The 17083-nt window shown below is 46.7% G+C and overlaps 1 protein-coding gene across 2 annotated transcripts in view; it reads left to right on the top strand.

Moving 5' to 3' along the window:
* wnt5b (wingless-type MMTV integration site family, member 5b) overlaps nucleotides 1-16335 on the top strand; it is a 61135-nt gene extending 44800 nt beyond the window's left edge. For both annotated transcript variants that reach the window (XM_028954488.1, XM_028954489.1), the window contains exons 2-5: nucleotides 5123-5271; nucleotides 5671-5918; nucleotides 7743-8035; nucleotides 14144-16335. In XM_028954488.1, the coding sequence (XP_028810321.1) occupies nucleotides 5123-5271; nucleotides 5671-5918; nucleotides 7743-8035; nucleotides 14144-14602 (1149 nt within the window). In that variant the 3' untranslated portion in view covers nucleotides 14603-16335. The remainder of the gene's footprint in view (nucleotides 1-5122; nucleotides 5272-5670; nucleotides 5919-7742; nucleotides 8036-14143) is intronic.
* The last annotated feature ends 748 nt before the right edge of the window (nucleotides 16336-17083 follow it).

Raw genomic sequence — 17083 nt, 5'->3', positions numbered from 1 at the left:
TGAAGCCCGGGGTGCAGAAACAGGAACGAAAGGAAAGTTGGAAGGTCAGAAGGCAGAATAGAGAATAAGATGGAGCCCTGAGACAGAGAGACAGCGGCAGAGGCCTGGAATGGGGAGAGCACAGAGGGAGAAGATCAGGAAAACATGTGTTACGGAGAGAAAGAAGGCAGCTCAGGACAGGGGAGGTGATGGAGGTGACAGAATGCGAGAAAGAGATTGGTGGAGAGGAGAATGTGTGTGTGCGTGTGTGTGTGTGTGTGTGTATGGAGGAACCCATGTGGCTTTGATTTGGGAGTCTTCCCGCTATCTGGGTTAGTCACAGGCAGCAGCCTGCAAAGACTGAGCCTTAATGATATACAGGAGGCAGCTCGCTCAGACACCTCGCCACGGAGATCTGTCAGCGCTGCCTCGCCATTGATCTCCCAGCGCCCGCTGCAAAGCATCCTGGGACGCGCAGCTGGACTCGGTAACCCACCAAGCCCCTCCCCGACACCTCGTCCGCATCCACGCGCGCTCTTCCCACCCACCTCCGTGTTTGCTGAGTGGGACGCCACTAAGTGGGATGGAGGTGAAGGAACGAGAGGCCGGGGCGCCGGTGGGGAGGTACGGACTTGTGAACACTGTTCCTAAATTGCCTATAAATTCTCAGACAATAAAATAGCAGGCTTTAGCATATGGCTGCTGGTGTGTGCGTGGTGTTGTTAAGTTTTATGCACGCCCGCCTGTGCCGTGGGAGTGTTTTTGCCAGAGTGGAGCCTTTGTGCTCGCCGAGTGTCTGATGGGGTGCTGCTGGCGGGAGTGTCTCGGACTGGGGTGGGCTGTCTCCCCCTGCGCCAGGGTCCCGGACGAGAAGAGATAAGGAAGATGCTCCTTTTGGTGCAGTTGTCCGTGTTGAAGTGTGGGAGTCAGTTCGTATGCACAGCCTGAAGGGCCCTCGTGACGGCTGAGCCCCTCCTGGGAAGGTTCTAGAACGTAGTCAGTCAAAGGGGCCCGGTGCAAACCGGGCACCCTCAAGGGCACGGGTTCCATTCATATTCCTTATTCAAGTGTCCTTTCCCATTAAACAGTTGTCAGTTAGCTGGCAAGCGGATGAATGTACAGAACTCTAGACTTGGTGTCCTTTTAAGGGCGCCGTGACATGCACCATCATGTCAGCCCAAAGGCCCTGACAAGGGCATGGATTCAATGTCACACGCATGCCGGGAATGCCAGTTTCTGTCTCTGTGTCGATTTCTAAGCTGCATGCAGGATAGGGACACAGGTTGAAAGTGGACATTCCATGAATGTCACGTCTAAAACGGCCTGAGGGAAGAGCCAGAAAGGGCACTTTCGTATGGACAAAGCGACGGTACTTCATTTCTGGGGCAAAAAAATGTGAAAAGCAGTTGGAGTCCTTGCTTTTGCGAGAGTGTACTTTGAATCCATAATCGGATATCTGATGCATACATTCTGTTGCAGAATAAAGGGCCACTGTGTAGTCTGTTACACCCATGTTGCGATCTGTTGCAATGCTATTGCAACGACCTCTTGAGAAAAAATGTTGGGTTTTTTCTTCCCGGAAACTCTTGATTGAAATGGATAATCTGCTAAAGCTGGCCCTCGTGTGGCAGAACTGGGTAGGTCCACACCAACATTCTACATTCTACAACATTGAACCAGAAGACCCAGGTTCAAATCCCACTTACTACCATTGTGTCCCTGAGCAAGACACTTAACCCTGAGTGTCTCCAGGAGGGGACTGTCCCTGTTACTACTGATTGTAATTCGCTCTGGATGAGGGAGTCATGCTGTAAATGTAAATGATAACCCCGACCATAGATTTGCCTTATTGTCTCGTCTGACTGTAAAAAGCAAGTTGTTTTTTCGGATTTATTCTAAACCGGTTAAAAGATCAGAGTCGACATCTGAATTAGCATGGCATTGTGACATTTACATGTCACTCTAAATATAGTTAAATATATATTTATTGTTAATTATAGTTATAAGGCGCTACTAAAGCAAATATTTATAATAATGATGCGATTATTAAAGGCGTACGCTCGTTGCGTATTATTATTAATATGTTTCACTGTACCAGACAGGTAGACGTTCTGATTGCCATGACAACGGAATCGGTTACGAATGAACGGAGCGTCATTCGATTAAATTCTCCCGTTTGTCTTGCGGCGACGATTGGTTGGATTCGATTTACTTCATTTCTCCCTCGCCTGGGCCGTCTGTGGCTTTATTCTGTGCTTGTTTCGTTTTCGTTTTATACGAATGCTCTGTGTACAGAGCTCAACGTGACTTTTCCCGATATCGTGCAGAATGAACGTTTTTTTGCCGGGTCTGCGGCACCGCACGTCGTCGCCAGGGGGCACCACTGACCTTCAAACCGGCGTGTTCGGAAACCGGGGCAGAATCGTGCCTTTATTATGTACAATAATAAAGACCACGAGTTCCATCCCCGCCAGTGGATCCCCAGTGGAATAAACGCCGATAATAAGCAGTCGTGCTGGTATTGATTAGTCAAGGCGACTCAGATGGTCAAGCTGGTTGACCAGTATGGTCATATTAATGAGATCTTTATTTTTTAGCCGTTGTCTTACTGAATTATTTTGAGTTATTGCGTTATTTGAGTTAGATTTACATTTACCAGACGCCCTTTCAGTAGTTACAGGGACAGTCCCCCCCCTGGAGACACTCAGGGTTAAGTGTCTTGCTCATGGACACAATGGTAGTAAGTGGGATTTGAACCTGGGCCTTCTGGTTCACAGGCGCGTGTGTTACCCACCAGGCTACCACCTCGTCTGTAGATGAGCAGCACCCAGCCGTGCGGTTTATTCTGGGCAGCTGGCCGTGCTGGTTCCCATCGAGGCGAAACTCTTCTTACGTGACCGACGCATCACAAAAAGTATGATATCATACACCTCGGCGGTAATAAAGTCATTAGGCCGGGACTGTTTACTGCCGGGGCTCCAGGGCGTGGGGGCAGGGCCGCGGAGCCGCTCCGGTCTGGGACGGCAGGCGCGAAAAGGTGGCCGGCCGGGGGGGGGGGGGGGGATGAAAGCGTCTGAGGCGGCGGCTTTATCATGCAGAGACTGGAGACTGCGCGGAAATCGAGTGGCGTCTCTTACCCCCACTTCCACGGGGCAGCAGGAATTTCAAAGCGGGGGAAGCGGCCGCCCACCTCGCGCCACTCTCACCTGCGGCACAAGCGACGTCGGGGCGCGTCCTGCGCGCATGCGCGGTTCCCCCATAGGCCTTGTAGTAAAGCGGAGCTTTCATTTTCACAACTAAAGGGGGATTAGTTCCTTCTTTTTCTTTATTTCTTGTGTTTTTATACCGTATTCGCGTTCGTTCGAGTAAAGCGTCGTGGTGAAAGGGGGATTATACGCACGTGAACTCTGATGGAAAACCCGACATTTTCCAAATCGTTAAGCCCATTATGTTCCCTCCGCTCACCCTCGTCCGCGCGGCGCCATTCACTCGCACAATGACCGCCGACAAAGGGCCAGAGGGGGGACCGTTCTCACGCCGAAACGTCCCTGGTTCGATAAACGGCGACGCCGGAGGACGCCTCTCCCAGGTGCGCGCCGGAGACCGCGGCACCGCCCGAGTGTTGCCAGGCCCATAAATACTGCCAGGGCACGGGGTGCTGTTTTCTCAGAAATAACAAGCGGGCCAGGGAACTACTGTCATGCCGACTGTGATTTATTACACTATGCCACAAGTCCCTGAATGTGTATTCCAATAGCGTCTTTCTCTTCATGCGACACGAAGGGAGTCGCTTGTATTCGTCTCGTTTTTACTTGGTTTAGTACTCAGTCATTAAAATATCGGCTTTAATCAGCCCTCTCAACTCCGATTTGTGTGCAACGTCTTCCCTGCCTGCTACTGCGCTATGTCTGGGTTGCCAGATCACTAAAGCAAGGAAGTTACGCGATTTGTTTATATATCTATTTAAACACAATTATTGTGCGTTTGAGCTCATTGTGGTTTAGCTGTTTTAAATAAACGTAAGCTACTAAATGTATTACAGAGTGTCTTGCTTCCGTTGAACATCTGACCACAGAAGTAGACTACTATATAGATTCATAGATTACCTATGGTGCAACTGAAGAAGAGGAACAAATGACTAGCTATAATATTGACGTGTGGGGAGGCACTCTGATCTTACAGCTACAATAGAGCTCATTTTCTTTAAAACGTAATCTTTGAAGTAAAAAAGAACATACTTAAAATATCTCCAACTGTGAACATTAGGCATCATAACAGGCCGCACTCGCATAATAAGCGCACCTGGCAACACACGCATCTCTGGCTTTAGCTATGTGAGAGCTGTTTCTTATTCCACTGCGCTGTTGCCATGTCCGCCTTTTAATCGCGGTTTCTTTGTGACCTTTCATTAGGAGCATTTGAGATTGTTTTGTTTGATGGGGCGGGTTTTTAATACATGAATAAATATGATACGTTTAAAAGCTTTTATGTCAGATTAGGTGCCTTGAGAATATTACATGTCTATGTATATTTAGTTTAAGTAGAATTTAAAACAATTAAGTGGGAAAGCTTGTCTTTCTCTCACACAGACACACACATAAAAATGCCACGTTATTTTGGGCTTCGTTAGGGGACACAAATCGCTTTGGGGGTGGGGGTGTCTGTCATTCACACACCTGGTTTCTTGTTTCCTTCGCGAGATCTGGCAACACGGCATCGTAGCGCGGGTGAAGACACGGCGAGTGGGAAAAGAGGGAGACTCGAGCAGTATGAGGGAGAGCGAGGCTGAGAGGTGTGCTGGGGTGTAAATGATGTGCGGGTCGGATTTGGGGAGGAAGAACACTTGAAGCGATGACTTTATTGTAGCGCTTTATCTCTGCAATCTCCGTTCCAGCGTCTCTGTCCCCGCTCTTATCAGATCTCTCTCTCTCCACTCAAGTGAACACTAGAAAAAAAACTTTTTTTTTTTTTTTTTTACCGTCAGATGTCAGTTTATTCCCCCTCGCTCATCTCTGGGATCATTCATCTGACTTCAGAGAGCGCCTGGAATCGGGGCTCTCAAATAATCTTGAGTCCGGCTACACTGGGAGTTTAACTAGACACCCACCCTGAGGACTATACGCTTTTCTTTTTTTTTTTTTAGATGAGCACTTGTACGCTTCACTTTCCTCTGCGAGGGGGCATGGATGCCGCGACGGTGCGAGGAAGGAGCGAGATCTCGGGGCTCCATGTGCTGCTGGTGGCCCTCGTCGCCTGCAACTCCCAGTTACTCGTAGACGCAAACTCTTGGTGGTAAGTTCTGTTATGCTCACCATTTACTCACTATCACACACATAAACACACACACACACACATTGCACGCACGCATTCATCTTGGTTGAACTTGCCGGCACCGCGGGGCCACGCGTGGGGTATCAATGCGGCCAGGGGACAAATGTGGAGGCTCTGTCACAATATTTACCCTGCGACACAAATGGTCAACCTACTTACAAAAAATGGGGGGAAGCAACGCAGAAAAGGCACGTCTTGACCTTGTGGCTTTTCTTTTCTCCACGACGCTCGTTATTATTATTGTTGTTGTTATTATTATTATATTCCGCTTTCACGTCGTGCTAGACTTTGCGCATGCGCCATAAAGAACGTCTCGAACGACGTTGAAGCCCAGGTCTTGTAATTTTTCTTTGATTGTAGGTCGTTAGCCATGAACCCGATCCAGAGGCCGGAGATGTACATCATCGGCGCGCAGCCGCTGTGCAGCCAGCTGAGCGGCCTGTCGCAGGGCCAGAGGAAGCTGTGCCAGCTCTACCAGGACCACATGGTCTACATCGGCGAGGGGGCCAAGACGGGCATCAAAGAGTGCCAGTACCAGTTCCGACAGAGGCGCTGGAACTGCAGCACGGTGGACAACACGTCCGTGTTCGGCCGCGTCATGCACATAGGTGGGTCACGTGATTCCGGAGGACAGCCATCAGGCACTTGCAATTATGGTCTTTACATCCCATTAATACTCGGGATGATGAAAGTTGTCGCATTGCACGATTCGGACTGGCCGAGCTGCGTTATTTGCATGACGCGTGTGATATGCACGGCCCTCTCTCCCTCCGTCTGCCCGCGACACGTGAGTGTGAGTTCCGCTCCGCGCCGGGACGGAGGTGTGTGTGAGGTGCCGCTGCCGCGGACGCGCCCCGCCGCCCCCGCGACGCTGGTTCCGCGCAGCGGAGGAGTTATTTGCGGTCAATCGCGAGGTTTATATTGAGGTGTTAGGCGGGCTATTGTCCAGAGTTGCTTTTGAAATGCAATTATGCCATGACACGGAGCCGGGAGATCCGGGGCTCTGTTTGAAGTCGGACTAAAGGCCAATAAAGTGGCTCTCTTTATCGCAGAGCCTAGCCGCCAGGCCAGAACCATCTCAGGTCAGCCTGAAACTCGCATCTAAAATCATATCATGCATTGTAATCATGATATTAATAGCAAAACAATAACTTTCGTGCTAAGAGATTAATATTATTATTGTATGCAGTGGTTTATGTTTTCAGCCTCGTATTAAATTATAGTATTATTTAAATATAGCTATAGTTATTTATTTGGTCAGAATTATGGTCAGAAATGTTACCGAAAAATTCAGTGTATAAAAAAAGAGTTCATCATAAACCATAACTTTAACTTATGGTTCCTGGACATGCACAGCCATACAATACATTTACATTTACATTTGCAGCATTTATCAGACGCCCTTATCCAGAGCGACATACAATCAGTAGTTACAGGGACAGTCCCCCTGGAGCAACTTAGGGTTAAGTGTTTTGCTCAGGTTCATAGGCGAGTGTGTTACCCACTAGGCTACTACCACCCCTATACCTCTATATGTATTATATAATACATCAATAAATACCTAATTTACTAATAATATTTCAGAGTAATTACCCATAAGTAAATAAAACAGTGTCATATTGGTATGATAATAAAAAAGTTAACTATTAGAGCATACAGAACAGTTTTATAAGCTTTACTTTTATCCCCTTAAATGTCATCTTGGCAAAATTTGAAGTATTAAGTTTATTTGACTTGAGAAGTTGCAAAACATGAAATGTCAATGAGGTCTGAACCCCTTTTTAATGAAACTCACTTAATTAACTGACTTAAATGAAGCACAAGAACGCGGTAAACACTGAATTTCTCTGCACCCTGAGTGCTGCGCATGGGTAGGCTTGTTTTGACTGAGGAAAAATGTCAGGTAACACATGCATAGCAGATGGGGGGGGATAATATAAACCTCATGCCTTTTTTGGCTGCTGGCTTCTGCGGGTCACAGCGTTGTTACTTACACCTCATGTGGCGTCTGCCTTTAGGGAGATCTGCACTTTTAAAAGTCTGCATGAACCCTAAATGCAAGCAGAGTCTTCGCAATAATTGCCCACCTCAAAGTCAGTAAACAATACACTCAGGTGTCTTAGTTTCAGTGGACTGTCTACCTCCCCCATCTCTCTTTCTCTGTTTCCTACGTTTCGTGGAATTAGTGGGCCGTCGACCATGGTAGTTAAGTTGTTTGCCGAAGTTTAGGTTCACAGACCATAAAATGTAGAGCGTGCTTGGTTTTTATCTCAAGCTCTAAATGTAAATGTAAGCTGTTTAATTTAATTGATTGTAACTTTGCATATCTGAATGTAGACCATATCCTAAGCAAACGGTTTTGTGTAGTAATCACTGTTCTAGAGTGTGTATCGACTGAGATGTACGTGTGTGTGTGTGTGTGTGTGTACCAGGGAGTCGAGAAACAGCCTTCACCTACGCCATCAGCGCAGCCGGGGTGGTGAATGCCATCAGCCGGGCATGCAGGGAAGGGGATCTCTCCACCTGCGGCTGCAGCCGGGCGGCACGGCCCAGCGACCTGCCCCGCGACTGGCTGTGGGGGGGCTGTGGGGACAACGTCAACTACGGCTACCGGTTCGCCCGGGAGTTCGTGGACGCGCGCGAGCGAGAGAAGAACTACCCGCGCGGTTCCCCGGAGCACGCCCGCACGCTCATGAACCTGCAGAACAACGAGGCTGGGCGACAGGTGAGAGCCAGACAGTAAAACACACACACACACACACATATTGAGAAGGGTTTATTGTCATTCCAGCCATATACGATGTAAACAGTGGTATATATTCCACCACAGTGGTACCAGGGACCACCATGCATCTTAAGCCCCTTTTACACTGTGAGGTAGGTGGAGTTGATACTCTCTGAACATGGCTGCAGTCCAGGGCAGTTGGTTGGGCGTGTGCATAATGTTGTTCCCCAGACACAGAACAAAGGCTGTTTGGACATAGGCTAAAGCAAGTCGTCTCGGGCCGTAAATTGTTACATTCAAACCTGAGAGTTTGAGCCATCAAAAATCTGCTTTTCTCTTCAAACAGTTCTCATCGGAAGCACAAATATAAGAATTCCTTTTTTTCACAGGGCACTCACGCTAACCCCCAATGACATGCAGCCCCGGCGGACTGCCATAAATCCACCACTAGTAATACCCCTTGTACATGGGGGTGTCAGCAGACATCGCAAACAGGATCTCTGTTATAGTCATCTGAGGACCACACCAACTACCAAACCAAACATGCAGAGTCAATATCAGTGCTTTAAGTCAAGACTTCTGATTGCCGACAACCTAAATAGCACTGGGGAAAAAATGAATTTGTGATTCGCGTGTTCATTGTAAAAATTTGTTCTGGTAACATAATTGTAAGAGTGACAGCAGCATGTGGACGTGAGTGTGGCATAAGATCACAGACATTTGAATTGCCATTTTGATCTGGACTCCCATATCATTACAACCCTAAACTTGTCTGTTGTGATATTCTCAGTAGCTCTATTTCCATCTCTTGCATTTGATCTGTTTTTGGGTTCTGGTGCTGCTGTACAAAGTCGGCCTGAGGCTTGTGTGATTAATGAGATTGTTTTCATATTAAGAAGAACAGACACATACATAAGACCATTTCCTTTTCTTCAGGCTATTAATAGATCACAGACCTGTCAGTATTGGCCGCTGAGACGGGGGAGCTGGGTCATGACAGTCTTTATTTGGAAAAAAGAGCAGGACAGAAACAGGAGCAGCCGGAGCGGACGCCGCATTAACCGCGTTTTATTATATCAGCTCGCTTTTCACTGATTGCTCTATTTTTCCATGAGGTCAACGCGCTGCGGAAATTGGATGGGATGCTTTAGTGCTGACTAAACAAACATACTAACATTGCTGATGCAGAACGTGCACGACTGGTGTCGTGACAGAAGAATATATCCTTTCGTTTGGCACCAACCCACACCTCACTGCTTCCTTCGCTCTCTCTTCATTTCCTCATTCTCTCACTCAGAGGAATGTCCGTGTCAAGAATCGGTCCTAATTGCCAAGGTTGCTGCCCAGATAATTTATTAGGAGTGACCAAATGGCAGTTGTGCCGAGGCTAATGCCCTTGGAGTCTGGTGAGGTCGCAGGGGGTCAAAGCGCATTCCTCTAGGAGAACGCCGCCTGGCTCTGGACTTGCTAGTTTGCGGCTCACACTTTGTAAGAAGGTTTTACAGGCCTTTAAAAATGATGTACCATCCCTCTCGTCCGTCCTCTTTTCAGACGAAGAGGTCGGCTCTGATTTCAGAGCCCTCTGTTGTAATGAGTGCCTCTCCGTGCCGCTCCGGCTGGGTTTGTTTAAATAGCTCACGCAGTCTGAAGCCTCATTTGTTGCTGCGGTCTAGCGTGGGCAGACTGGCAGAATGGACCTGGTGCCCTCTCCATTTGGATGAAAGGCCCGGAAGCCTTCATTCTGCTCCCAGGATGGCTTTTGTAGGCGGTAGGGACGAGGGCCCACCATGGCCTTTTGGCATGTCCAGGTGGGATGTACGTGCTGTGGGTGGCTTATCACTCTGAAATGACCTGGAGAATGTCAACACATCCTGGAAAAGATCACAAACTCCACAGGAATGTGCGTTATATATCCCCCCTACAAAAAGTCCCGGCGAGCGGAACACACAGCGCTCATTTTGCTGCTTTGCGCGCGGAGAAGCTCAATAAAAAGTCCATTTGCCCTGTGAGGTCCATGCAAGATGTCATCTAAAACAGGCCAGATATATCCAGCGTGTGTTTATCTAGGAGAAGATTTTCTCAAAGTCTGTTTACAGAAGCGAATGTTCCTCTCCTGGGTTACGGTCGCTCTGAGTGCCCAGTCCCCGAGGCCTGGAGGTCTCACAGGTCACCAGGTCAAGGCTCGGAGAGGAGGGCGCTGGGACAATGGTCCCTAGGGGAGCCAGGAGGATGGAGATTGCATCTAGAGGGCACTGGCTCAGGGGGGTTTCAGCTTGGACGAAGCAATGAGCCTCGACAGACAGCACAGATACTTTTACAAAGCCAGCGCTTCTTTCTTCTGCCGCGATTACAGGCCAGACTCTTTGAGTGACAGGGGGCTTTGGTGTGATCGGGAGTTTTCTTTCCTTTTATTTTTTTCCTCCCCTTTTCAGTCCTGGAGGAAACGGTGCTCTTGAAGGATGGGTGTGGAGCACTGTTTCATCTGTTTGCTTCCACCTTCCTCTTCTTTTGGGAGGAGGGTGGGAGCCCCTCCTTTGCTTGATGCCTTTTTTCTGCCAGGCTTGTTTGGAAGGGATTTGTCTTGCTTGGAGAGGCTTAGGCCCGCAAGCCTTTTGTGGAAGTGACAGAGGCGTAGTGGAGTGCGCCAAGCAGACTCCTGATGTGTCTCGGCTCAGAGACGCTGACCCGAGGGGGGGCACATCGGGAAAGGGATGTTGTGTGGTTCCGGTCCCGTGGGTCACAAAGGCACCATACCTTTCCCCCCCCCACCCGTCTGTCTTCCTACCCCCACCTGTCTGTGGGTAGAGGGCCCCAGCACAGATAACTAGGTGCGAAGTCCGCTTCGCAAATCAAATCGAGCTGGGCTGACTGACACACACATGAACACACACATGAATGCAGCTATGAACATACACACTCAAAGCGATTCGCAGTCGATACACGTGCACAAAGATGGACAACACACACACGAACAAGCATTCAAATCCACCCACGCCTATAATTCATTCATCCAACCCATTCATCATTCATAACACACATTCACTCTAATCACACAAACATGCACCCTTGCATTTGGATGCTGAGGAATAGTTTCTTCTTCCTCTCGTTTAGCAGTTGAAGACACACTAAGTTACATCATGACCATTAAAACATTGTAATGTAGATGCAGGAATAGTAATATGTTACTCTTCACTTTCTTTATCACTTTAAATATCACGGAAGTAATTAGTCAGGTTGCTCTTTTTATTACAATATTACTTTCAACATTCACAACCCTGTAAAAGTATCATACATTTTACAATGAGTGCATTGAACCTTTACATACATTGAACCTTTAATGGAAGGAGTCAACAATCAAACCGAATTACAGGCACAAGTGCAAACTGTAAAAAAATATATTTTTTAAATTATTCCTCTTCACCTCATCCTCTATTATTGTTAATCTTTTTAGGAAGTATTGGCCTGATCGGCAATAACACAATAATGACCGAGGAACAAATTGGCAACATGGCGTTACTTGAATTGGCTGCTCTAATACCATTACTGTTTTGGAAATTGTAATCCCTGAGTAACGCGTTACTGGCCAGCGCTGATTAGCAGATGTTGAGTAGACCTGCTGCTTTCGATCAGACATAGAAATGTTCATTTGAGCAATAAAGTCCCAGCCAAAGTAGCCACCCTCCTGCTTTTATCACCTCGTTCATTCTCACGCGTTATAAACAGGAATCTACTTTAAAAGCTGGAAACACTTGCTCCACATGTTGGCCATGATCGGTGAACTGCAATATACCTTCTCACAAGGAATCTTAACACGACACATATTTTCTCCAGACTTTCACATACATTCACATACTCATTTTAGGGGGGAAAAAAGCAGGTCCGACATAAGACAATAGCGTTTCTTTTTTTTTTTTTGGCGTCTCGGTATAAATGAGTGTTTTAGCTGCACTCTGCACTCTCTTCCCCTCTCCCTGTCTTTATCTCCACACCTCGGGGGCATTTGTTTACCCACACCGTGGCCCCCTGGCCCTGTCTGAGCTGGCTCCATTGTCCCGGGCCTTGGGAGCGTGTCCTCGACACGGACGGATGGCTCCCTCCATCAGTCCTGGTGTCCCTGTGCCCAGCAGGCTGAGCAAACAGCTGTGAAAGAGACGGAGAGGCAGGGAGAAGGGCCCAACCCTGCAATTAGCTCGTCTTTCGCTCCAAAAAAAAAAAGAGTTAAATAACCTCTTTTCTCGACAGAAGAAAAAGTATCGCTTACTTTTTTACATTTAAATTAATCTTTAAAATATTTTTTTTGTTCGTTAAATTCCCAGTTTTCCCCCAAATTGTCTAAATGTTATATTCTTAATTTGAAAAGTTGTGTTCAAACACGCACATGTTTAGGCATTTAGGATTGTGTAACAAGAGCGGCGAGTTGACAGTCCAGAAGCAGCGGGGCTCGGGAGCGGCGCCCCTCGTGTAGAAAGCAGAGCTGTAAACATGCAGGTGAGCAGGCAGGTATGCAGGTGAGACAGGGGCAGGGCAGGGGAAGGAGAAAGAGAAGGTGTGAAAACGTGGAGGTGTGGGCTCTAACAGCTGGGCTGCTGGGTGGGCGCCGAAATTTAATAAAGGGGGAGCCCGCCTCCTCAGAAACGTCTCTCTGTGTGGGGAGAGTGGGAGGAGCTCCACCTCTGGCCGGTTGTAGGGAAAAAAGATGGAGACAGAGGGAGAGAAAGGCAATGTGTCCCTTTGATGTATCTGTGGGCAGGAGACTTCCTGGCCTCAAAGGGTTCCATAAAGAACAACGTTGGGAAGTTTTTTATAAAAGACACCTCACTTTGGCCCCCACAAGGTCGATGCATATAAGACCCCGTGGGGAGATGCACCTCGTTTGTCGTGGGCTGCATGGTGGGTCAGTGGTCGGCTGATCATACGTTGGAGGCGGAAGCGTGGCCCGCTGAACAGGATGACCTCATTGTGCTCCAGCGGGACTGATGTTGCGGTCTGCTGCTTTGAACTCCCACTGTCGTCCCTCCCCTAGAACATTTAACACTCTTTAAACTGAAAGCGACAAGAGGGCTGCCCTTCTGACTGTTTTTCAGAAATGGACTGCATTGTTCAAAGACACCTTACGGCACAGTGGGATCTGATGTTCCCCTCCTAATCTCAAGACTTTTAAAACAACTATTAGTCCAGTCTACTGTGTTTTTGTATGTCGTTGTATTGATTCAGCTGGTGATACGTCGGCTATATCTGCAGGAAGGAAGTTGGCTTTCAGTCCACCAAAGCGCTGCTGTGTATTCTAGGACTGGAAGGCTATTCATCTCATTGTTCTCCAAATGCACCCACCTCTGGTGTCTGTTTGTTAAGGGCCTGTAAACCTAAGGGCCCCTGCCGGCCCTGGAGTGGAAGTGTAGGAATTTGCTGTTTGCTGTTTTGGACACTAGAGGGAGCCCTTGTTGCGTGCAATCATTGTTCATTGCCAGGGAGACCTGCACCATGACTACTGAAGATCATTTTTGCACAGTTTGCATGTATCATATGTACTGATCATTCATATGCACATGAGCGTCATGTCAACCTTCTTTTTTAAGATGAATTTCTGAGTAGTTGTGATTTATTATAACATTTAGTCATTTACAGTGTCATTTGGGGTTAGAGATTACAGGAGACCACTGCAAACAATTAAATATGCTCAAACTTTGTATTGGCAGACATGTTTAGAATTTGTATCTTAATGTGGGAACATCTACAAGGTAAATATAGCCAAATATAATCGACTTAGGGGTGACCATTGCAAAGATGCAGCAAGCGGTTTTAGGAGCAGAGTAAAAAAAAAAATCGAATTCATTTTCAAAGCAGCCAAACAAAATGCCACAACATGGTCAAGCATTTGCAATTATTTAGAGAATTGAGCCAGAATGACCCATGCCCATTGAGCATATTCGTATTTAAAAAAACTTCCAGAATATACACATACATGTCATGTGGACCAAGGGTTAGTGATGATATATACCCTGCATTCAGTCTCAGTTTCCTCGTTAATATTTATATTTATTCATACAATGAGACCATATAGTTGAATGAAACCAATCTGTTTGTATCTGTTTGTTTATCACCATGCAGGCTGCCTACAACCTTGCTAACGTAGCCTGTAAGTGCCATGGTGTATCGGGCTCCTGCAGCCTGAAGACCTGCTGGCTGCAGCTGGCCGACTTCCGCCGCGTCGGGGAGTACCTGAAGGAGAAGTACGACAGCGCCACATCCATGCGCATAAACAAGCGGGGCAAACTAGAGCAGGTCAACAACCGCTTCAACAGCCCCACCTCCCACGACCTCGTCTACATCGACCCCAGCCCCGACTACTGTCTGCGCAACGAGACCACCGGCTCCCTGGGCACACAGGGCCGCCTGTGCAACAAGACCTCGGAGGGCATGGACGGGTGCGAGCTGATGTGCTGCGGCCGCGGCTACGACCAGTTCAAGACGTACAAGCACGAGCGCTGCCACTGCAAGTTCCACTGGTGCTGCTACGTCAAGTGCAAGCGCTGCACCTCCCTGGTGGACCAGTTTGTTTGCAAATAGGCAGAGCCGAACGGATGAAACAGCATGAGGTTGAAGAGAGAGGGGAAGTGATAGAGAGGAGTTCTTCTGTCAGCAGATGCTGGAGGGGATATAACAGACTCTTTAAGACTAAAAAAAGATAATAATAATAATAATAACAATTAATGATAATAATTAAAGTATATATAAGTAACACGCATCATGGATTGTAATTTAATGAGACCTTTCTGACTCTAGTGAACTCTAGTGAGACACCAGAGGAGCTCAAGTACCTGGTTGTCCCACCGTTGTGCTTCGCCCTGTGAAGTCTCCCTGTCCATTATGGGTGGTGCTTTTGACTCCGGGATGAACGATGCTCTGTGTAGCCTGGCTCCTCAGACAGTGTGTGTTATGACTGTGTCATGGGGGAGATTCAACAAACTCAGCAAAGACTCCTTTTTCACGGAGAACAACAGGAGGACTCCTATCTGCACTGTATTCCTGGTTTATCCTCATTTATTCTCCTCAGTATACTTTTTATGACCTAAAACCTTTCATCTTTACCCCTAGTGTCCAGCACAGCTCTTACAGACAACCACCTCGATTCCAACAGTTGCTTCATTCATGAACTATGAACCTTGGGAGCATCAGCATGCATTGATTGCATGACGTGGACGACTCTTTCACAGCGAACTATGGTCTATTTACTTCTGTTCTTTTTTAAAAAAAAAGAAGGAACAGTAAGCAAGCACTAAACATTAATGTTTGCGGGCACACTCTCTTCCCCTTCTTCTTTCAAGCGTCCAAAAAAGGACCCGTACGGTAAACTGGTGCCTGCAGTACCACAGATGAAGGGAAGAGGGAGTTGAAGAGTTGTGGTCACAGGTAGTTGAGTGAGCCGAGGGTGGAATCTTCTCCAAGCAAGGCTCTCCCAGAAGAAATGCATTTGCGTAATGCTGTAATTCCATATGAGTAATCTGAACAAAGTTCACGAGATCCTTTTAAAGAGAGCTTATGGTTGTCTTGGCATAGATTCGACATCCTATATGGTCCTGTAATTACATAAGAGTTATAACAGCAATTCATAGAGCTTTTATCTTAAAATATCTTCTGGGCAAAGCAGATTATTTTTTTTGCTGAGAGTAAAAGTGTTTGGCGTTTCACAGCTGCTATAGGGCATATTTATCCAAAATACATTTTGGGTTCCTGTTCATACGTCTGTGTTCTAGCTTTGGTAACACTTATACATGTCATACAGAGCTCTTTGAAACGTTCCCCTCAAGGGAAATCGGCTGCCTAAACTTTGGAGGCCTTTTTAAATCACAGGTCGTTACCAGGCGGATGTAGAGGGGGCCTCGGCCTGTGGGGGTTGAATGTGCATCATGGAAAATAAAAACGGTTAAAAGAAAACCAATGTGGGATATGATGAGGACTGCAAATTATTCTTGGAGTCAAATAGTAGTCGAGATTTATATTTTATTAATTGCCTTTTTGTTTTATGTATTCTTATGTATTGTTCTGATTATCAGTTATGTGACACTGAGGCTTTGTTGCTGATGTTTACCAGAATCACTATTTCTGGTCTCTGGTTGAGACAATGCTACCCACTATTAGGCCACAGACAGGACAAATAAGCCTTTATCAGTCAGCAAGCATTTTATGGGAAAAATTCAAATGGAATTAACTGTACACAGTTAATGTTGTCCCTTGATCATGTGCTCAGTATGTATATGTATTGTTTTTCCCGTTCAAACCAGTAAAAAAAAATAAACCAATAATAGTGGTACTTTCTGTGTGAACCATGTTTTGTGTGAACACGTCACAGTTCCACACTGAAGACAACATTTGGAAAGACCTGCATCTAACCTTAGTGTTTATACTCACATGTTAATCTCTCCTCTTAATCTCATGTGTCAACAGCCTAACCACACTTCTAAATCTATATCTATTTCACCCAGCCAGGTTTGTATTTAAAGAAAAACAGACTGTTGTATTTAAAGGTATCTGAAAACAGATCATTGAAACTGGCCAAATTCTTCTATTCAGTGGTTTCAGCGCTAACCTTCTGACCTCTTATAAATGAATGTCCATGCAGTAGAATGAAGTATGAGCACAATTTAAGATCACATGACTGTAGTTATATCTGTATTTTAGTACATGTCATAGTTTATTGAATAATTTCATTGAATACATTTTAATGCTGTTTTTTCACATGAAAGGTGCTAGTGCTCTGCATTTGCAAATTTTCTGTTCGACAGGATTTGAGTTTCAATGAGAAGCCTTTTGGGGTTTGTGATACTCTTTGGGCAGCTCCTCCACCCTAACAAATATTTTACACCGCATCGCGCAGCATTCATGTGTCGATGGTCAAGTGGTCACTATTTACACTGTCTGAAACTTGTTTGGACAAGTTTGACCTGTACGGTCTCACCTTTGTTGCATTAAGGATTTTCAGGTAATGTCCTGCCTAGTTAAAGACATCACGTGCGTGCTTGGCATCTAAGCCCACACAGCATTAGTGGG

The sequence above is a fragment of the Denticeps clupeoides genome, chromosome 15 (assembly GCF_900700375.1).
Source record: "Denticeps clupeoides chromosome 15, fDenClu1.1, whole genome shotgun sequence".
Classification (NCBI taxonomy): Eukaryota; Metazoa; Chordata; class Actinopteri; order Clupeiformes; family Denticipitidae; genus Denticeps; species Denticeps clupeoides.
Note: the sequence above shows the minus strand (reverse complement) of the source record. Positions and strands in the feature narration are given on the sequence as shown.